The 22706-nt window shown below is 40.4% G+C and overlaps 1 protein-coding gene and 1 pseudogene across 1 annotated transcript in view; one reads left to right on the top strand and one right to left on the bottom strand.

Annotated features, from left to right (window-relative positions):
• Nucleotides 1–22706, bottom strand: part of LOC120525040 (fibronectin-like) — an 84044-nt gene that overhangs the window by 35916 nt on the left and 25422 nt on the right. The window contains exon 4 of the mRNA XM_039746990.1: nt 5066–5305. Coding sequence (XP_039602924.1) covers nt 5066–5305 — 240 coding nt within the window. The remainder of the gene's footprint in view (nt 1–5065; nt 5306–22706) is intronic.
• Nucleotides 11767–11919, top strand: LOC120526961 (annotated as a pseudogene).

Below are 22706 nucleotides of genomic sequence, written 5' to 3'. Positions count from 1 at the left end.
CGCTCCAACAGTTGTCACCTTCTCACCAAGCTTCTTGCTGATGGTCTTGTAGTCCAATCCAGCCTTATGCAGATCTACAGTCTTGTCCCTGACGTCCTTTCACTGCTCTTTGGTGTTGCCCATGGTGGTGGGGAGGTTAGAATGGATGAAATTGATTCTGTGGACAGGTGTGCTTTATACACATAACAAGTTTAGATCAGGAGTATCTGTAATTGATTGATTGATTGATTGATCGATTGATTGTAATCTGTGTGCCACATGAGCACACAGCCAATCTGTGGACACCATAAGTCTGGCTGGGTTGTAGGGCATCAAATACTTATTTCATTCTATGACATGCAAATCAGTTTATAACTTTTATGTAAAGTATTTTTTCTGGATTTTTGGTTGATATTCTGTCTTCTTCCAGTAAAAGAAAACTACCATAAAAATTACAGACTGTTCATTTCTTTGTAAGTGAGCAAATGTACAAATCCATCAAGGGATCAAATAATTATTTCCCCCACTGTAAATAGATGTGCCAATGGGATATTTCAGTTTTAAAATTTTTAATAAATTTGCAAACATTTCTAACATGCTGTTTTTCATTCTGGAGTATTGAGTGTAGCTTGATCTTCTTCTTCTTTCTGCTGCTCCTCTTAGGGCTTGCCACAGCGGATCATCTTCTTCGATATCTTTCTGTCCTCTGCATCTTGTTCTGTTACACCCATCACCTGCATGTCCTCTCTCACCAAATCAATAAACCTTCGCTTAGGCCTTCTTCTTTTTCTCTTGCCTGGCAGCTCTATCATTAGCATCCTTCTCCCAATAAACCCAGCATCTCTCCTCTGCACATGTCCAAACCAACACAATGTCGCCTCTCTGAATTTGTCTCCCAACCGTCCAACTTGAGCTGACCCTCTAATGTCCTCATTTCTAATCCTGTCCATCCTCGTCACCCCTAGTGCAAATCTTAGCATCTTTAACTCTGCCTCCTCCAGCTCTTTCTCCTGCTTTCTGGTCAGTACCACCGTCTCCATACCATATAACATAGCTGGTCTCACCACCATCCTCTAGACCTTCGCTTTCACTCTCGCTGATACCCGTCTGTCACAGATTACTCCTGACACTCTTCTTTACCCATTCCACCCTGCCTGCACTCTCTTTTTCACCTCTCTTCCACAATCCCCATTACTCTGTACTGTTGATCCCAAGTATTTAAACTCATCCACCTTCGCCAACTCTACTCCTTACATCCTCACCATTCCACTGGCCTCCCTCTCATTCACACACATGTATTCTGTCTTGCTCCTACTGACCTTCACTCCTCTCCTCTGTAGAGCATATCTCCACCTCTCCAGGGTCTCCTCAACCTGCTTCCTACTATAGCTACAGATTACAATGTCATCAGCAAACACCATAGTCCACGGGGACTCCTGTCTAATCTTGTCTGTCAACTTGTCCATTACCATTGCAAATAAGAAAGGGCTCAGAGTTGATCCCTGATGTAATTCCACCTCCACCTTGAATGCATCTGTCACTCCTACCGCAGACCTCACCACCGTCTCACTTCCCTCATACATATCCTGTACAACTCTTACGTACTTCTCTGCCACTCCCGACTTCTTCATACAATACCACAACTCCTCTCGAGGCACCCTGTCATATGCTTTCTCCAGGTCCACAAAGACACAATGCAACTCCTTCTGGCCTTCTCTATACTTCTCCATCAACATCCTCAGAGCAAACATCGCATCTGTGGTGCTCTTTCTTGGCATGAAACCATACTGCTGCTCACTAATCATCACCTCACTTCTTAACCTAGCGTCCATTACTCTTTCCCATAACTTCATGCTATGGCTAATCAATTTTCAAAATCTCTTTGTAGTTACTGCAGTCCTGCACATCCCCATTATTTTTAAATATCGGCACCAGTACACTTCTTCTCCACTCCTCAGGCATCCTCTCACTTTCCAAGATTCCATTAAACAATCTGGTTAAAAACTCCACTGCCATCTCTCCTAAACACCTCCATGCTTCCATAGGTATGTCATCTGGACCAACGGCCTTTCCGTTTTTTCATTCTCTTCATAGCTGTCCTTACTTCCTCCTTGCTAATCCGTTGCACTTCCTAATTCACTATCTCCACATCATCCAACCTCTTCTCTCTCTCGTTTTCTTCATTCATCAGCCTCTCAAAGTACTCTTTCCATCTGCTCAACACACTCTCCTCGCTTGTGAGTACATTTCCATCTTTATCCTTTATCACCCTAACCTGCTGCACATCTTTCCCAGCTCGGTCCCTCTGTCTAGCCAATCGGTACAGGTCCTGTTCTCCTTCCTTCCTGTTCAACCTCTCATACAACTCATCATACACCTTTTCTTCAGCCTTCACCACCTCTCTCTTCACCTTGCACCTTATCTCCTTGTACTCTTGTCTACTTTCTGCATCTCTCTGACTATCCCACTTCTTCTTTGCTGTCCTCTTCCTCTGTATACTCTCCTGTACTTCCCCATTCCACCACCAGGTTTCCTTTTCCTCCTTCCACCAGCTCCATATGTCATGCCAAGCACCCTTCTTGCTGTCACCTTTACTACATCTGCTGTAGTTTCCCAGCTGTCTGGTAACTCTTCACTGCCACCCAGTGCCTGTCTCACCTCCTCCCTAAACTCAACCTTGCAGTCTTCCTTTTCCAATTTCCAACATTTGATCCTTGGCTCTGCCCTCACTCTCTTCCTCTTCTTGATCTCCAATGTCATCCTACAGACCTCCATCCTATGCATCATAGCTACACTTTTGCCTGCTACCACTTTGCAGTCTTCAATCTCCTTCAGATCAACTCTTCTGCATAGGATGTTTGCATCTTCCTCCTCTCTTGTACTTGACCCTATGTTCCTCCCTCTTCTTAAAATACATATTCACCAGAGCCATGTCCATCCTTTTGGCAAGATCCACTATCCTTTGACTTTCTTCATTCCTGTCCTTGACACCATATCTACCCATCACCTCCTTGTCTCCACAGTTCCCTTCAATAACATGCCCATTGAAATCCACTCCAATCACCACTTTCTGTCCCTTGGTTACACTGTTCATCACTTCATCCAACTCACTCCAAAAATCTTCTTTCTCACCCATTGCACACCCAACTTGCGGTGTATATGCACTAACAACATTCATCATCACACCTCCAATTTCCAGCTTCATAATCATTACTCTGCCTGACACTCTTTTCACCTCCACAACACTCTTGACATACTTTTCCTTCAGAATAACTCCTACCCCATTTCTTCTCCCATCCACACCATGATAGAACAATTTGAATCCACCTCCAATCCACCTGACCTTACTCCCCTTCCATTTAGTCTCTTGCACGCACAATATATCAGCCTTCCTTCTCTCCGTCATATCTGCTAACTCTCTCCCCTTACCAGTCATACTGCCAACATTCAAAGTTCCTACCCTCAGTTCCACTCTCTGTACCTTTCTCCTCTTGTCCTGCCTCCGGTCACATCCCCCTTCTTTTTCTTCAGCCAACAGTAGCCCAATTTCCACCAGCTCCCTGTTGACTAACAGTACTGGTGGCAGTCGTTGTTAACCCAGGGCTCGACCGATCCGGTATGGAAATTTGTATTGTTGTCCGCATATTGATTTGGCAAAATTTTACACCGGATGAATTAAAATGGTTTTATCTCAAGTCTGCAACACAACAAAATGTGTTAAAAGTGAAGGGATCTGAAGGGCTTTCTGAAGGTACTGAAGCTAATGAGTGGTACAGTATAACAATTTCAAAAGCAGATAGAAATCTAATCTGTCAAAGAGATCCAAGACACAAATCAACCGGGTAATGCATTCGGGGGCAAAAGTGGAAAACCAAAAAACTGGGCAAATTGATCTTGTAGTTTAAATTCAATCAGATATTTAGTGAATCAAGAAAACCAGCAAACCAAAAACCGGCTGAACATGGCAGTAGCAAATGCATGGCATGGTTTGAAGGCTTCGGGTAATTATTTATTGTAAAGTATTTGCAACAAAAATACTGAACACTTTACACGACTTTTCCAGAGATTTTCAGTCACAGACTTCATTTATATAATCTTTGTGAGTCGAGGACAGTCACTGTGAACTCCTGTGACTTTTCAGTCATGTAGTCTGACAAGTCCAGCGTCTCAGTCCAACAAGGCTGCGACTCACCTCGACAAGTCAAACAGGTATGATTTTACCTAAAGTTGTGCTGGTGAGCTCTGTGTGCATGACAGCAGATGACCAATGAGCGCTCAGCCACAATTACAATGCATGGAATCCTGCAATATGGCTATTTTTAAATGTGGATTTCCCCTTGGGATTAATAAAGTATCTATCTATCTATCTATCTATCTATCTATCTATCTATCTATCTATCTATCTATCTATCTATCTGTCTGTCTATTTTAGACCAGTAGAGAGGCCTGTCTGTCTGATGTCTTGTGTTTTACAAACCACGATATAATACAAAACAACAGGCCACGATTGTGGCAGAATTCCCTGTACCTATAAACCCTATAATGCTACAAGCTCCATCAGGCAGCACATTATTGGCTGTCAGATAAAGGGGCAACCTCACGATACTTTGGAAATGTGAAACTGTGCTGGAAAGTCACCATGGAGTCGTGTAATCCCCAGCAATGTCTAGTCATGTTATCTGACATTCTCAGTTAATGAGATCAGCACCTGCAGCCATCAAGTCTGACATCCCCTCCGACTGGAAGTCGTGTAATGTGAAATCGGCTTTAGTTTTATACTGCTTGAACTTACTTCATCTGCAAAAGAAAGTTTGTTTCAAAAATATTCAAATATTTCTGTGCAAAAATAGGTAGAAGTAAAATATGACATTCTGTAGTATTAACTCATTTTTCCATTTCAGACCAAATTGCTTGTGTATGTAACAAAAAGAGCAATTAGAAGTTTACTGCTCTAACAATGACAGCAGGCACTGCATTGTTAGAGCCAACTAAACACATAGTCCAAGACACAAGTCCTCCCTTTTTAATCTGCAAAGATAAGAAGACATGGCTGCTGAAAACATCGCTACTTAAATAACAGACATACGTGTATACGCTGATGCATTCTCTGCGTTGAGATCTCTGCCACACTTCACAGGGTAGACTTTGAACTCGTAAAGTGTTCCCGGGAGCAGATTAGGAATATTATATGTCAAAGCCACGACATTCAAAGAGTTCGATAAATACGTGACCCGGTAGTAAGAGATGTTGCCTGGGCCTGCAGTCCACTGAAGAGTAAGATTTCTTGTTCTGATATTGGAGATGTTCAGCATCCCATAGAAACGATCTGCATGGGCAAATGAGATAAAACAAAGCGTATGATTTGGTGGTCTACGTCTACCAGTCATTAGTTCTCATTTAAATATCAAGTCAGTTGAAAAAGAGACCAAAAATACAAAACAGTCATTTTATGTAGTAAAGCTTTGGACTTTGGACACTCCAACACTGTCAATGTCATTTTTGTTTCCAACCATGAATGACCAAGTCACCTCACCTGACTCCACAGCCCCGTATGTATAAGGAATCTGGGGATCCGATCACAAGATTGATTGTTGGTTTCTATTCTGGAGGAAGTAAATCATAATTTTGGAATTATGAACTCTAACTCTATGAAAACAAGCCGCAATCTGCCTCAGTTACAAATGGACTGGGATTAACTAAAAGAACTCTTGAAGGCAATTTACCAAGCTACATTGGCATTCTTTCTTTCTTCTTATGTAAATAATTTGTGGCTTTTTTAGATTCAAATAATCAAACAATTCAAAACTTAATAGTAAAAGAGTTAGAGACAGCACAAAATCACACAGATAAACTATGAGAATCAAACCTTTTGGGCAGGGCTAACCATCGCCAGGATGACTAGCCAGTCATACAGTATGTGGGTAATATCAGGAGGTCTGGAACCCATGTGAATTTTTGACATAAATTGGATGTGTTCAAAACTGTTTTAAAATATGGCAAGAATTAATTAACAACATTTTAGAATAAGCATTTATATTGGGGACAAGGACATTTTCCCTTCTTTGTTGTTGGCTCTCCTCTCTTTCTCTTGGATGGGGTTTGAATTCTGTTTTGTTAAGTTCAACTTGATTGTATGGAATGTTATTTTCTTCAAACAGGACAAAGTTTAAAAATCAATGAAAAAAATTTTAAAATATGTAATTCTGGCCAAGCAGAAGGTAGTACGCTTTAACATTAAATGTTGCCACTGTATCTGATCGTGTTCAGCTCTGACAGGAAAGCGTACCCCATGTCTCTGCTAATCAGCAGCTACCCTCTAAAACACACGTAGCTCTGATCTCTCTCTCAAAAATGTCAAACGTTACTCCTTAACAATCTGTAGATGATAATGTCTGCTGAACAAACAGGTACGCTCCAACACATGGTGACTCAAATGGAGGCTGGCACGTAAGAGAGGAGGGCACCGCCCCTTGGCCCGCAGCCTCTCTCTTGAATTTGCACAAATAAATCGTTATGGCAAGCGAGCTATGATATTTAGCGCAATGAGAGAGTCACAAATCAACCGGAATGTTCAAGCAAATTATAGAAAAAAAAACAATTTCAATCTTGTGAAATGAGGACAGACATACAGACAGATGTTGGATTTTATATATAAAGCACATGTACATAAGTATTCACAGCCTTTGCCATGAAGCTCAAAATTGAGCTCAGGTGCATCCTGTTTCCCCTGATCATCCTTGAGATGTTTCTGCAGCTTAATTGGAGTCCACCTGTGGTAAATTCAGTTGATTGGACATGATTTGGAAAGGCACACACCTGTCTATATAAGGTCAAACAGTTGACAGTTTATGTCAGAGCACAAACCAAGCATTAAGTCAAAGGAATTGTTTGTAGACCTCCGAGACAGGATTGTCTCAAGGCAAAAATCTGGGGAAGGTTACAGAAAAATGTCTGCTGCTTTGAAGGTCCCAATAAGCACAGTGGCCTCCATCATCTGTAAGTGGAAGAAGTTCGAAACCACCAGGACTCTTCCTAGAGCTGGCCGGCCATCTAAACTGAGCGATCGGGGGAGAATGGCCTTAGTCAGGAGGTGACCAAGAACCCGATGGTCACTCTGTCAGAGCTCCAGAGGTCCTCTGTGGAGAGAGGAGAACCTTCCAGAAGGACAACCATCTCTGCAGCAATCCACCAATCAGGCCTGTATGGTAGAGTGGCCAGACGATAGCCACTCCTTAGTAAAAGGCACATGGCAGCCCGCCTGGAGTTTGCCAAAAGGCACCTGAAGGACTCTGAGACCATGAGAAACAAAACTCTCTGGTCTGATGAAACAAAGATTGAACTCTTTGGTGTGAATGCCAGGTGTCACGTTTGGAGCAAACCAGGCACCAATCATCACCAGGCCAATACCATCACTACAGTCAAGCATGGTGGTGGCAGCATCATGCTGTGGGGATGTTTTTCAGCATCAGGAACTGGGAGACTAGTCAGGATAAAGGGAAAGATGACTGCAGCAATGTACAGAGACATCCTGGATGAAAACCTGCTCCAGAGCGCTCTTGACCTCAGACTGGGACGACGGTTCATCTTTCAGCAGGACAACGACCCTAAGCACACAGCCAAGATATCAAAGGAGTGGATTCAGGACAACTCTGTGAATGTCATTGAGTGGCCCAGCCAGAGCCCAGACTTGAATCAGATTGAAGATCTCTGGAGAGATCTTAAAATGGCTGTGCACCGACGCTTCCCATCCAACCTGATGGAGCTTGAGAGGTGCTGCAAAGAGGAATGGGCGAAACTGGCCAAGGATAGGTGTGCCAAGCTTGTGGCATCATATTCAAAAAGACTTGAGGCTGTAATTGCTGCCAAAGGTGCATCGACAAAGTATTGAGCAAAGGCTGTGAATACTTATGTACACGTGATTTCTCAGTTTTTTTATTTTTAATAAATTTGCAAAAACCTCAAGCAAACTTTTTTCACGTTGTCATTATGGGATGTTGTGTGTAGAATTCTGAGGAAAAAAATGAATTTAATCCATTTCGGAATAAATTGTAACATAACAAAATGTGGAAAAAGTGATGCGCTGTGAATACTTTCTGGATGCACTGTATATATATATATATATATATATATATATATATATATATATATATATATATATATATATATATACACCCCAGACTTTGCTATCTGTTAAATTTTCTTGGTATTATTCTATTTTAATAAAATTTCTATACTTTATGTTATCTAGAGAGACTAAAATGATAAAATAAATTCTGGATACCTGGTGTAGGGGAGATTGTCATATTCATACAGGGTTAGCAGGCAGAGGAGGGCACCCCATTAGGGTGGGTATCATGTAAAGTGTAGTTGGTTGGTAAGTGGTTTTAATCAAAGTTTATGACTCTCCATGTGTCTGAGTTATTCTCGGGAACCAAGGTAGCCTTAGTTGTAGGTTATATCTGGGGACACCTGTGTATTGTGTGCACTGAAATTATGGAGTCCCTATGTGGAGTACTGAAGAGTGTTAGGCAGTGCAGGCATCACTCCAAATCAGTGCTTATGTGGATAGGGTCTGTGTGTACGTGTGCATATGGGTGTGTGTGTGTATGTATATATATATATATATGTGTGTGTGTGTATGTTTATATATATATATATATATGTGTGTGTGTATATATATATATATGTGTGTGTATATATATGTGTGTGTGTGTGTGTGTATATATATATGTGTGTGTGTATGTGTGTGAAATTTAGAGTGCAAGATTCGACCAATAAAATAACGAACTTGGTGAGTCCCAATCATTGCTTGATTTCTCATTTTAATCCTAACGTGAGATAATGGCAGGTTCCAGACAATATAGCAAAAGGTTTTCCAGTGCCCTCCATTTTGTTCACTTGGTAGAAATACAGAAACAGTTATTCTATGTTGTGCCTGATAATGCAGCAAGGATGTCATTCTCAATGGAAAGGCACTATATACAAAGATGAATGTTAATAGTACTATTAATATACAACGCCAATGTACTGTAACCACAAGGCCATTGATTCATAGCTCTGCCGAGATTCCCAATTTCACATTGAGTCACTTAATTTGACAAAGTATATTAAAGGATTATATTATATTACCGCACAAGTACAACTCTCAAAATCTCCTGAATAAGACTCAGAACTCAGGTCATCATACATTAGAACATTCAAAAGATTTACAGGAGAACAGGACATTGAGACCAACAAAGCTCACCAGTCCTATCCACTTAATTCTTTTAAAATAACATCAGCTCGAGTTTTGAAAGTCCCTAAAGTCCTATTGTCTGTCACACTACTTTGTCACTTATTCCATGTTTCTACAGTTCTCTTTTTGAGGAAAAACTTGTTAATATTTGTACGAAATTTAGTAAAAGTTTCCAACCGTGTCCCTGTGTCCTTGTTAAATTCATTTTAAAATACCAGTCTCAATCCACTATATTAATTCCCTTTGTAATTTAGTAGAAACATACTTTGAGAAAGTTTTGAAAATGTATTTGAAAGGAAAAAACTGATGGACTGTTTTGTTTTTTGACCCTGGCTTTGTTTTCAACTGCATATCATTTCCTAGTCCTTCCCTCTTCTTCCTCTAACACCCATGCAGAAATCAGAACCATAACGTTATGCTATTTTTCTTTGTTTTTCTGAATGTTTTTTTCTGGAGGAATAGGAGAGGACATGGTTAACGACAGCGGCCCCTCTTGACCCGGGGTGGTGCCACAAACCCTGAGGATGATCCACAGACACACATGCATGATAAATGTTATACCAGCCATGTGCAACCCAGGCATCATAAGGAGCAATTGAGTGGTCCATGGATCCAGCAGATGCTGAGGGATGGCGGCAGGACGATAGAATCAGACGGTTGCTGACGGAAGCTGGCTAGGACGCGAGTGGTTTGTGGGCCACGTTCACTGCTGCTGGTATACCTGGTGACGGGTGTGCAGTAAAGATGTGAGAGAGAACCACTGAAGAACGAATTAAAAGGCAATTCTACAGTAACTTCCATTTTACTCTTGGTTTTAACAGATTATTTATCGTTATTTATTCGTTTTTAGCTTTCTCTCAGAACAGTTTTTTATTGGATTATTTATTTATTGAAGATTTTGAGCCACACTGCACACGATTGGACTATTTATGGGATTAATTTGTTTATGAATAAAACTGTTGTCACACATGTGCATCAGAGGATCTCCTCTTGGGATCAGTCAAGGTATGTAATGACCTGCCAGGATGAGAGAGGGCGCTGTCAGTCGTTAACACTGTCTATTCATTTTCTCCCCAAAGCACAAAGAAACTGCCCAGTGAGGTCACTAAGCTCCGCCCCTTCCGTTTCCCCAGCTAGAAGAACCTCGTCTTTTTGTAAAGAGTGCACCCACCGGATGGAGCTCCCGAGCAAAAAAACCTTGAACCTGTGGCTAAAGCCGAGCCTTTTTATTTTTTTGAAAGCCTGAGGGAAGACACCTATAAAGCTCAGGGGCATTGGCTTTGTGTTGAACTTTTCTGTTAAATTAAATGGGACAACCTAGTTGGGACTACAACTTTTACATTTTTGAGACCCTTTCATTCGTGTGCACTGCCATACCGCAGATACACTTTTGTTTGCACCAATCTTGGTGTTGTGTGTTCTCATTGCTCTAGTCCATCCCGGTCATGACTGTCAATGACGCAGGTTCAAGAAGGTGAGAAGGCTGAAGGTAACACAGCCATCACAGACAGGAACACCAGAACAAAATAGAGAGAGCTGTTGTATGGAGTCAGTCGTGCCATGCTTCCCTAGGACACTAGGAGGTGGGTAATCCGGACACAAATGACTGGAACAATTCCCACAAACTGGCAGGGTTTTAGCACATGGTACCAGTACAGAGGTGCAGCTTGGTGTCTTGTTTCATGGACCAGACAAGGCTTGGAACACAATGGGTCCCTGGCCATATACTGTATGTGACAGTAAGCACTGGGGCTCTGAATGCAGACATGGCAGAGGTTGCTCTTGAAGAAAGGCTGAGGACTTACTAGGAGTGTTCCTGACCTTAGAAGTTTTTCTGGATTGTCTTAGAAGTAGTCCCAGCTGGGGCTGCAATTCCACCTCAGCGACACTTCACCTTTGAACTTAAGAGCCAGAAGCTCATGTCTGCACTGGCTGAACCTGGCAGGGCGGTCCTAGGGTCAGAGTTTGTTTTGTTTTTGTTATGTGTTTTATTTTTATGTATTTTCTGTTATGTTTATAATTATGTACTGTTCCTTTAAAGTGTAGTTCAGTTCCATGTTCTTTGTGCCTGGGGCCACAAGGGGCGGGGCCACAATGACATCACCACTCTTGGGCCCTCCCCCTCTGTCTATTTAAACTGATGAGAAGAGTGGAAATCGTTCATGTGTTGTGGAGATCTAATAATTATTGAATTTTCCATCTTGGATTTGTTGGCTTTCTTGATCTTTTTTGCACCTTTTAAAGCAGGGGTGTCCAACTCCAGTCCTGGTGGGCCGCAGTGGCTGCTGGTTTTCATTCTAACCATCTTCTTAACTAGTGAGCCATTTTTGCTGCTGAATAACTTGTTTGGCCTTACTTTTAATTGACATGACTCTGGCCCCTTAGTTGGTTCTTTTTCCTTAATGAGCAGCCAAGCAATAACGAGACACAAAACAAGCTGCCACATGACCAGCTAACCTGAAAATAAAGAAAGGTGAAAGTCTTGGTCATGTTGGTCTGCTCAGGTCACCAAAATATCTTGATGGTGGTCTTAGAAAAAACAGAAAATCTCTTTCACTTCTCGGCCTTTTGGCTAAGATCAAGTGTAGTATCTGTTCTTAACAGTTTAATATCTGATACGTCCCCTATCTGGGGACCATATATTAAATTGATTTTTGGAACAGGGAGATGGAATAGGGGCTTGCTCCGAAAAAAGAAGAAAAAAAGAAAAAAAGAAAAAGAAAAAACAGAAAATCAACTTGTTGCTGGCAGAATGAGAGCAGCAACAAGTCATGATATTCAATAACGCATTTAATTAACAGCAAGAATTGTCTTTTCATTAAGAAACTGGTTGGAGTGAAATTGACTGTTTGGGAGTTTGATGTTCCAGTTTAGCTGATCATCTGTTGGTTTGTTTGACATCTCATTTCTGTTTGGCTGCCATTTAATGAAGAAACAAATAAACTGAGAAGACCGAATCCTATTAAAATGAAGGAAAATGGAGTTAATTATCAGTGAAAACTGGTCACTGATTAGGAAAAGGTTAGAATGAAAACCTGCAGCCACTGCGGCCCTCCAGGACTGGAGCTGGACACCCCTGGTTTAAAGGATTATGATTTTTTAGATTTAGTTTTGGAACTTGTTTTCTTGGGATTGCCTTTTTGGCAACCCCATTGTGTCTGTGCTCTTTTGAGCGTCTTTTCTGTAATTTTTGCTACTTTGGAAATAAATCTTTAATCTATAAAGATTATTTGGTTTCCCTTTTATATAAGCTGAAGGCTGTCAGATACCCTTCATCTTGTGGGGCTTTTGGTATATTCAGGGGTGGGCAAAAGTAGGTTTGTGATGTTTGTATGGAAAAAGACATGTAGGTTATCGTTATTATAAAAGCTTTATTAACTCAAAAGAATGTCTTAATGACACTAAAAGGTACACTCCCGTAAGGGTCCAAATCCTACTCACAACTGTAAATCTGCTTTTGCCCACCCCTGTATTGTGATATTTTTTATATAATTAATTTATTGCCCCAAGTGTGAATTGCACAGGCAATGGGATGTTTTTTAAAACACTAGATGACGATGTCAGTGTCAGTAGCGAATTGGCAAGAACCATGTGCAGCTTAGCGCAGTACCTTATTATGTTTTCCTTCTTCTTCCTCTACTTCCACTACTTTCAATATTCTTCTTCTTATTAGTATTATTATTATTATTGGAACATTAGAACAATCTAGATGAGAACAGGCCATTAAGCCCAACAAAGCTCACCAGTCCTGTCCACTTAACTCTTCCAAAAAAACATCATTTAAATGAGAAGTATTTTTATTTGAGGGCTACTTTAGCTGATCATAATGAGAATATTATGAAAATACTTATGCATCGATTTATTGTGTCTTGTGTGTTCATTTCTGGATTTAGCATGTCAAGATTCTCGCTATGTAATCTAGAACATTAGAAAGATTTAGATGAGAACAGGCCATTCAGCCCAAAAAAGCTTGCCAGTCTTATCAACTTAATTCTTCTAAAATAACATCAAGTCGAGTTTTGAAAGTCCCTAACGTCTTACTGTCCACCACACTACTTGGTAGCTTATTCCAAGTGTCTATCGTTCTTTGTGTAAAGCAAAACTTCCTAATGTTTGTGTGAAATTTACCCTTAACAAGTTTTCAACTGTGTCCCCGTGTTCTTGATGAACTCATTTTAAAATACAAGTCTCGATCCACTGTACTAATTCCCTTCATAATTTTAAACACTTCAATCATGTCACCTCTTAATCTTCTTTTGCTTAAACTGTAAAGGCTCAGCTCTTTTAATCTTTCCTCATAATTCAACCCCTGTAGACCTGGAATCAGCCTAGTCGCTCTTCTCTGGACCTTTTCTAGTGCTGCTATGTCCTTTTTGTAGCCTGGAGACCAAAACTGCACCCAGTACTCAAGATGAGGCCTCACCAGTGCATTATAAATGTTGAGCAGAACCTCCTGTGACTTGTACTCCACACATCAAGGCGCTATATAACCTGACATTCTGTTAGCCTTCTTAATGGCTTCTGAACACTGTCAGGAAGTTGATAGCTTAGAGTCCACTATGACTCCTAAATCCTTCTCATAAGGTGTACTCTCGATTTTCTAACCGTCCATCGTGTGTTCAAACCTAGCATTTTTACTTCCTATGTGTAATACTTTACACTTCTTCTTCTTATTATTATTATTATTACTGTCTTTGAGGTGCATCATTAGTTTTAATATCAGAAAACTACAAATGTCTTCATAAGTATAAATGAATGGCTCGAGGTGTTGTGTAGTCATGACATCATTCATTCTCAAACATGAAGTCCCACTCATCACTGAGACTCAAGGCATCCTGAGGAAAATATGGGACAACAAGCAGCCCTTCATATACTCCAGCATTTAACAGCATTATCATCCCAATTCTTCTATATGGAGGTGTGACATGGTTCCTCATGAAGGCACAATGAGCTAAACTGGATGGCTTTGATTCATGCTGTCCACGCCAAATCATGCACACACAATTTCAAGAAATGACCACTACGTATATGGTCTAAACAAGAGTTGCCCATCGGCCCATCAGTTTCAGACTGCACAAAAGACGCCTGGCTTGGTTCGGGCATCTAATACAAATGGACAATGGCAGACTACGCAAACAGGCCATGCAGTGGGCCCTTCCTGAAAAATGCTGACTAGACAGACCAAGGACAACCTGGTTGCAGAACATTAATGAAGACCTTCACTTACTGGGTGTGAATTGGACAGAAGCACAATCACTGGGACATGACAAATCTGCTTGGCGTCATCATATTCCTGCCTTCAATAAGGGTGCGTAAATAAAGGCGAGCTTCAAAAAGGTGACCTCAATTAGGCGCAGCGAATAAAGGCAAATGCAACAAAATTATTACAGAAAATTTATTAGAGAAAGGCAATGATTGAACGTAAACGTTAAAAAGGCAAAAGCAAGAATATTAAAACATCCAATTAATTAATGCATGAACTTCTAACAAACTATTTCTAAAGCTCTCTATATTTCGAACGTTTTCCAATCCTAGATTCAGTGCATTTCCCGTTGATAGTTTTCTCCTTTCTGAATGTGTAGCCTTCGACTACGAGCAGATCTGCACCTTTGTTGCTCTTCACATATTCCAGAGCCATTTGAACTCAATTATCTACGAACGCCTTTATTCGCCGCACTCAATTGAGGTCGCCCTTTGGAAGCTCGCCTTTTTGTGCTCGCCCTTATTGAATAGAGCCCCTTATGTACCACTGGGCACAAAAAGTAATAAGAACAGAGAGAGTGTGACTCTTGGGTAATTCCTAGGAGTAATTCTGAGACGCTTGATGAATACGGGACCAGATGTGAATCCAATTGAGAATTTGTGTATGAACTTGACAAAGGTTGTTCACTCAGGATCTCCATCAGAGCTGGCAGAGCTTTAGCAGTTCGGCAAAGAACAATGGAGAGAAACGGACAAGTGCAGATGTGCAAAGATGACAGAGAGACACCTGTGCATATAAACTCAAGGCTGTCGTGGCTGCTAAAGGTGCATCTACTAACTATGGACGTCAAGGGGCGATATAATCGATTCAATCCAATTATTTTGCATTTTCCGTAGGTCAGTCTGCAGAGACCTGTTTGCAATGATCGATGTTAAAAAATGTAGTATGACAATAAAATGTGAAAATGTCCACAAGGGGTGAAGGCTTCCCAAAGGCTCCATATAGAGCCTGCAGTACCAAATTAAAAGCCACAGCACACCGCCTCACCGCGCTCATATCGCACCCTACAGCAGTTCCTTTTATGACTGATGGGTTTTCCCCTGGAACAAAATGCAACTAAATAAATTCTTCAGAGATTTGCATATTGCAAATACACATGTAAATAATAAGTACTACGGTACAACGCGTTGTCTTTGTTAACTTGGGTTAAGGTTGTTGGTCAGCATTTCAGGTCCCACTAGTCTCTTGTATGGATCTTTTTATTTTATCATAACTTAATTGCAATATGATTTTATCTCTTATTTGCATTTGCTACCTTTGCAGACATTGCAATGAAACCATTTTACGGTTCTTCCTATCAGCTTTTTAAATTTAGACTTTATGTTGTCTACTTTTTTCTTGTGGTGGCCACACATTGACTAACAAATAGGACATAAACCAGAGAATATGAACTGTGAGTTTGAGGCCTAAAAATGGCAGACTTGCTTTGGCTCATTTGCTTGCAGACAGCGTGACTTTTAAAGACAAATTTCCAAAGAATGGCTGTTGCCTTCATCCAGGTCAGCCTCCCAAACTTGATGGAGTGTGGGCCTCGAGTGGGGCGGACCGCTCTGTGATGTCCGTGTGCTTTGCAGGTCGTCCCTCACGTTTTGTTTGGGTCTCTTTCACTTCCCTTGATTTTGCCACAGTGTTCAAAATGATTTGTTAACCTTTGAAACTCTTGGTTTTTAAGTTTTTTTAGTTTGTAAAGCTTTGGGTTCCAATTTTCTCATTCAGAAGATGGTGATACAAAACATAAAAGAGCTTGAATTTCGGCATAGGATTGTAGGTATCCCACCCATTTAAAAAAAAATCTGACATCTACGCCTTCAGTGCATAAACAGACATTCATTAATGCCACTTTTATAATATTAGAGAATTATAAATGGTTTGTTTATGCTTTAAAAGAGTGATGATGTGAGTAATCAACTGTTGAGTGAATGGTGAGATTATTAACTTCTTAACACAGTAGCATAATCATCAGTAATGAAATAATGGAGGCTTTGCATTTACCTTTGGATTATTATAACAAGGCTTTGTTGTGTCCATCAGGGTCTCTGGCTGCACTGGGTGTAAGAGAGGGTCCAACCTAGGACAGGGTGCCAACCTCTTATGCCAGCCATAAGATTGGCACAATTTTAATCCCAATTTATAATGGCTGACTGGTTTTCTGAGTCAGCCCAAATTTCAACTCCATCAACCATCGCTTCACGTGCAGTGTGACCAGGGCTGTGATGTAAGAGTAAGAGTAACAATAAAACGAAACAATAAAATATCATTGGGAGTGAGCCTGTAGATGTCTTAGATAAACGTATGTATAAGTAGACACTAAACTACAAGAAGCACAAATTTAAAAGTAGACATTAAAATATGGGAAGTACAGTTACAATAAACAGTTCCAAATATACTCAGAGTAAAAGTAAAGGTAAATCTGCAAGTATAAATAAATAATAAATGAAGTCATAGTGCAGATTACAGTCAATGTAATGGCCATGCATGAGTTCCACACGGGTCATGTAGAAGTGTGTGACTGTGTGTGATTGATGCAGACGTTCAGTTCACTCAGTGGTGGTCTCTGTTATGGGAAGGGCCAGTGATCGCTGTGCATTTCATAGGCTGATTGCTTTGAGGTAAAAGCTGTTCCTCACCCTGGTAGTGCGGGTATGCAGGGCACTGAAGGAGTGAAAAAGCTATGGTCGGGGCAGCTTGGCTCTCTACAAATGTTCTTTGCTTTTCTGCTGCAGCGGCCAGCGAAGACTTCCTCCAGCGATGGTAGCTGAGTGCCAGTAATTCTCTGAGCCGTTTTTATGATACGCCCGAGGGTCTTCCTGTTCTCAGAGGTACCACATTGTTATGCAGTACCTGACCAGAGTCTACGGTGCCCCTGAAGAAGTTAACCAGGAGTTGGGCTTTCTTTAGGTTCCACAGAAAGTGAGGCCATATTGCATCTTATGCATGATCGGACAAATTTGTGTCATGTCTGAAATTTCAGTCAGCCATCTTATAGTGTGAGCAGTTTCCCGACCTAACTTTTTGATGTTGTTATAAAATTTCATTGTATGTTGATCACAGTACATTGGTTATTGCTGTTGTCTTGCTCATTTTCACATTTTTGATTTCAAAAATTTAAATATCATATAGCAACACATACAACTAAACAGCCAATGGCAAAAGCATCTTAGGGAACATTTACTGGAACAACCTGAAATAAACACACAGAACTGTAAATTACATAGACTAAGTACCTCTCTAACAAAAACAGATTTGCTGCGCCTCAGCCATCCGTGTGTCCAGCTACACCTTTTTTCTTTTTCGTTGTACTTTCAGAACACATTACATCAAGAGCCAGTTCTTTGTTGACATATAGAGAAGCCTGTGGCCATCATGTTATTTTGAACACGTAAACTGTCTGTCGTGGCCGGCCACATGCACATCTAGTCTGAGCACCCACAACGTGGCATGTCAATCGGACTGAACGTGTCCATGCAGTTTGAGCACAGGCACAACTGGCAACTCCATGTAGTGTGAATAGTCGCCTGACCACGATTTGTTCAAAATCGCACCGTGCATTACTCATCCTCGCAACTGTCTACATAAAATAGGAGCAAACACTTAAGTAGGAAAATCTTTACGTAAATGTAAAAAACATGTATTTTGAGTAAAGTCAACATAAGCATTTGATAAGGAGCCACATGAGAGGGTGGGCATCAAACTAAAAGAAGTGGGAGTTCAGGGTGATGTTTTTAGATGGGTGCAGAATTGGCTCAGACACAGGAAGCAGAGGGTGATGGTGCGAGGAACCTCATCAGAACTGGCCGATGTCAAGAGTGGTGATCAGCAGGGGTCAGTGCTAGGGCCGCTGCTATTTTTAATATATATAAATGATTTAGATAGGAATATAAGTAACAAGCTGGTTAAGTTTGCAGATGATACCAAGATAGGTGGATTAGCAGATAATTTGGAATCCGTTATATCATTACAGAAGGACTTGGATAGCAAACAGGCTTGGGCAGATTTGTGGCAAATGAAATTTAATGTCAGTAAATGTAAAGTATTACACATAGGAAGTAAAAATATTAGGTTTGAATACACAATGGGCGGTCGAAAAATCGAGAGTACACCTTATGAGAAGGATTTAGGAGTCATAGTGGACTCCAAGCTATCAACTTCCCAACAGTGTTCAGAAGCCATTAAGTAGGCTAACAGAATGTCAGGTTATATAGCGCCTTGATGTGTGGAGTACAAGTCACAGGAGGTTCTGCTCAACCTTTATAACACACTGGTGAGGCCTCATCTTGAGTACTGTGTGCAGTTTTGGTCTTCAGGCTACAAAAAGGACATAGCAGGGCTAGAAAAGGTCCAGAGAAGAGCAACTAGGCTGATTCCAGGGCTACAGGGGTTGAATTATGAGGAAAGATTAAAAGAGCTGAGCCTTTACAGTTTCAGCAAAAGAAGATTAAGAGGTGACATGATTGAAGTGTTTAAAATTATGAAGGGAATTAGTCCAGTGGATCGAGACTTGTATTTTAAAATGAGCTCATCAAGAACACGGGGACACAGAAACTTGTTAAGGGTAAACTTCACACAAACATTTGGAAGTTTTTCTTTACACAGAGAACCATAGACACTTGGAATGAGTGACCAAGTAGTGTGGTAGACAGTAAGACGTTAGGGACTTTCAAAACTCAACTTGATGTTATTGTAGGAGAATTAAGTGGATAGGACTGGTGAACTTTGTTGGGCTGATGGCCTGTTCTCATCTAGATCGGTCTAATGTTCTAATGGTCTAATAAGGCAGTTGGGTGATATATCCCAATATCCCTATACATTATTTCTGTGATTGATGCTTCTATTAAAAGCAATGGAATCCATTTTAGTTGTTTTCACTTTAATTAAATCTGCAAATTTGATTATTTTGATTTTGATTAGATAAACTTGGTTAGCCATTGTACAGAGTCTCTGGAGATATTGGAGATATTTTTAGGATAAGGGCCTTGCTTAAGAAGTCAATAGAGAAGGATCCCTTCTGGCAGTAACGGGATTTGATCCAGCAAATAAAATATGATACCCAAGAAATATAATTCAGTTCTACTAGAAAAGGATCCGTAAAGCCTCCTTCACTACCTGCACTACACCATTGTGTAATTTTAAATGGATAGATTTGCCATTTCATCTACACTTATTAACCCATAATTACAAAGTGAAAACAAGCAAGTTTAACCTAACAGAATGTTAAGTGTTTAAAATTATGAAGGGAATTAGTAAAGTGGATCAAGACTGTTACTTTGAAATGAGTTCATCGAGACTTGTTAAGGGTAAATTTCATACAAACATTAGGAAGTTTTTCCTCAGACAGAGAACCAAAGACACTTGAAATAAGATAACCAAGTAGTGTGGTAGACAGTAAGACTTTAAGGACTTTCAAAACTCGACTTGATGTTATTTTAGAAGAATTGAGTGGACAGGACTGGCAAGCTTTTTTGGGCTGAATGGCCTGTTCTCATCTAAATCATTCTAATGTTCGAGTTTACATAGCGAGGAGCTTGACATGCTTAATCCAGAAATGAACACACAAGACACAATAAATCGATGCATAAGTATTCTCATAATATTCTCATTATGATCAGCTAAAGTAGCCCTCAAATGAAAATACTTCTCATTTAAACACATGCAGGGTGCAAACTACTTTATCGAGTAGGGACATCATGCATGTGTGTGTATGCGGTAAATTATTCACACGTGTACACAGCAAGTAATCCTACAGCATGAATGTGTGAAACTCCTGTACATGTGACACCCCAATCAGGCAGGTAGCACAGATCAGGGAGTAAGATCCCCATCCAGCATGGCTGCTTCAGCTCCGTCATGGCATTGCTGGCCTTGGAAAGCATCATGGGGCACTGAGGCAAAAAAAATTAATTTAAGCTGTCCATACAGCAAATTTTGGGGGAATACTGTAGCACAGTGGCGCAGGGGTAGCACTACTGCCACACAGTATGGAGGCCAGGGCTTGTGTCCCTAGTCCTCCCTGTATGAAGTTAGCTCCTTGTGTCTGTGTGGGTTTCCTCCTACAGTCCAAAGACATGCAGCTCAGGTGAATTGGTCCCTTAATTGATCCTAAATTGGCCCTGGTCTGTAGTTGGTGGGTGCGTGTGTTCGCTCTGCACTGGACTGGCATCCTGTCCAGGGTTTGTTCCTGCCTTGCACCCTATAGTAGCAGGAATAGACTCCAGTGGGTTATAAAATGACTGACTGACTGAATACGGGGAATACAGTTTCGTAATTCTATGCAAAAAAAAGTGTAAAACAAGGACACAAACAAAGAAATTAAAAAACCTAAAATTTCAGAGTCTGAGAAAGATTTTTAAAGCATCAGTGAGTGGAATCGAAAAGCGAACAACATTTCTTAAACAATTTTCAAGTAAACTGCTCACCTTGAATTAACATTCTGTGGAGTTTAGAATTATAATTGACTAAAGTATCCCTTTAAATCTGTCCGTTCTTGTCCTCAACTCTTGTGATATTTAGTCGAAAAGTCATTTCAGCTACAGACGCTTTTGTTTGCTGGCCAGCTTCTTCCCTGGCAATAGACCATAGAACCCCAAATGAAATCTAGGCCCAGTTTATAGTGGTCTCCATGATGGTTTTCTTGGGTGTTTAGTAAATTGTTGAAAAGATTATTTGTAACTTTTTTTCTAATACAGTATAACCTTGATTATTTGTCACTCGATTAACCATCAGTCTCTGTTAACCATCAGGGCCAAAGAAAAAAAATGCCCACGCCAGTGCCTACCTACTGTATTACGGCACTATTACTCCCGTGTGGTACGCTGTGAGCTCCGCACATTGGAACGGCTCTCCCTTCTGCTAGCGTGTAGTCTTCTTCCCCAACACCAGCTGTCAGGTCGCATTTTGAAATCACAGTGTCAGTCACGTACCTTCAGTTTTAATAACGTTTCGAAACTTCTCTCTTTTGTTATAATTAATTTATTGAAATCATCATCAAAAAACTGGTATTATTAAACGTTTACAAAATGGTAAAAGTCCTTCAAGTACAGCTTCAATTTATGGAGCAGGAAGAACAACATTGAACGTTATAAAGCGTGATGCTGACAAATGTGAAAAACGTTGACAATCGAAACCACTGACAGTAATGTTATTCTGCATTAATGTTAATGTATTAAGTTAATGTTCTCCTGTCTTGTAATTTTCTTTTCAAATTCTGTTATATTATGTTTTGTTAATATATTGTGACATGCAGGCATCTTGTGATGTGCTATAGGAGAGCAGAAAGTGTGTAATGCTGTAAGTGATGGGACTGGGTGAAGTAATTCTGTTCTGTGAGGAACAGACATGAGTGACAGGAGAAGTTAGGAGAAAAAGGAAGGTGTGGTGGAAGGCAGTAGGAAGTGAGGAGACAATAAGCAGGAGTGTTTGTGGTATAGAGAAGAAAAGGACATGAGTGGCAGGAGATAAACTGATTGGTAGGGAGAGCTTTCTTTTATTGTTTTGGAGGTGTGTTCCGCAACCCAGATAATGGAGTATAAGACAGGGCCATCGTTTGTTACAAAACAAAGACTCAAGTAAAGCGTAGAAAACTCCAGTACCTCTGAGTTGTGTTTGCTTTTTACGTTGGTTGTTACAATATTATAATTCAATAATTAATTTTGTTAATACTATATTATATTTTGTTAATATAGTTTTGTTTTGTAAATAAATATTTGCTAAATTAATCTACCATATATCATTTTTAAAGTAGCTGTTCTCTTAAACGTCACTGCATCGGTCCCAACCCCTGACAGATAATCGAGGTTTTACTATATAATGCCATTTGTCAAAAATATATTTTGATTAGAAAGGAATATATATACTTTCTCCTGAAAAAGCAACAAAGATTTTTTTTGCTTCCTTAAAAAAACACACAAGATTGGCAAATCTCTCAGCATTCATTTTTAATAAGCACCAGAAATCTATGCTGAAGTAGAATTGTGATGCTTATGTCCATCATTTTCAGAACCTGCTGATTCCATTAGAGTCCCTAGATGCCATTGTGTATCCCTGAGAGCACTAAAAGTGTAGTTAGAACCAACACTGGATGGTACACCAACCTGGGTGCCAATTGCACACACACCACCATCACAATTTGGTGGCATCAATGAATATACTCAATTAACACAAATCTTTGGTACATGGGAGAAAATCCACCTGGATGCAGAGAGAATTGTAACAATCACAGAGACAAGGAAGAGT

The sequence above is a fragment of the Polypterus senegalus genome, chromosome 3, assembly GCF_016835505.1.
Source record: "Polypterus senegalus isolate Bchr_013 chromosome 3, ASM1683550v1, whole genome shotgun sequence".
NCBI classification, from domain to species: Eukaryota; Metazoa; Chordata; class Cladistia; order Polypteriformes; family Polypteridae; genus Polypterus; species Polypterus senegalus.
Note: the sequence above shows the minus strand (reverse complement) of the source record. Positions and strands in the feature narration are given on the sequence as shown.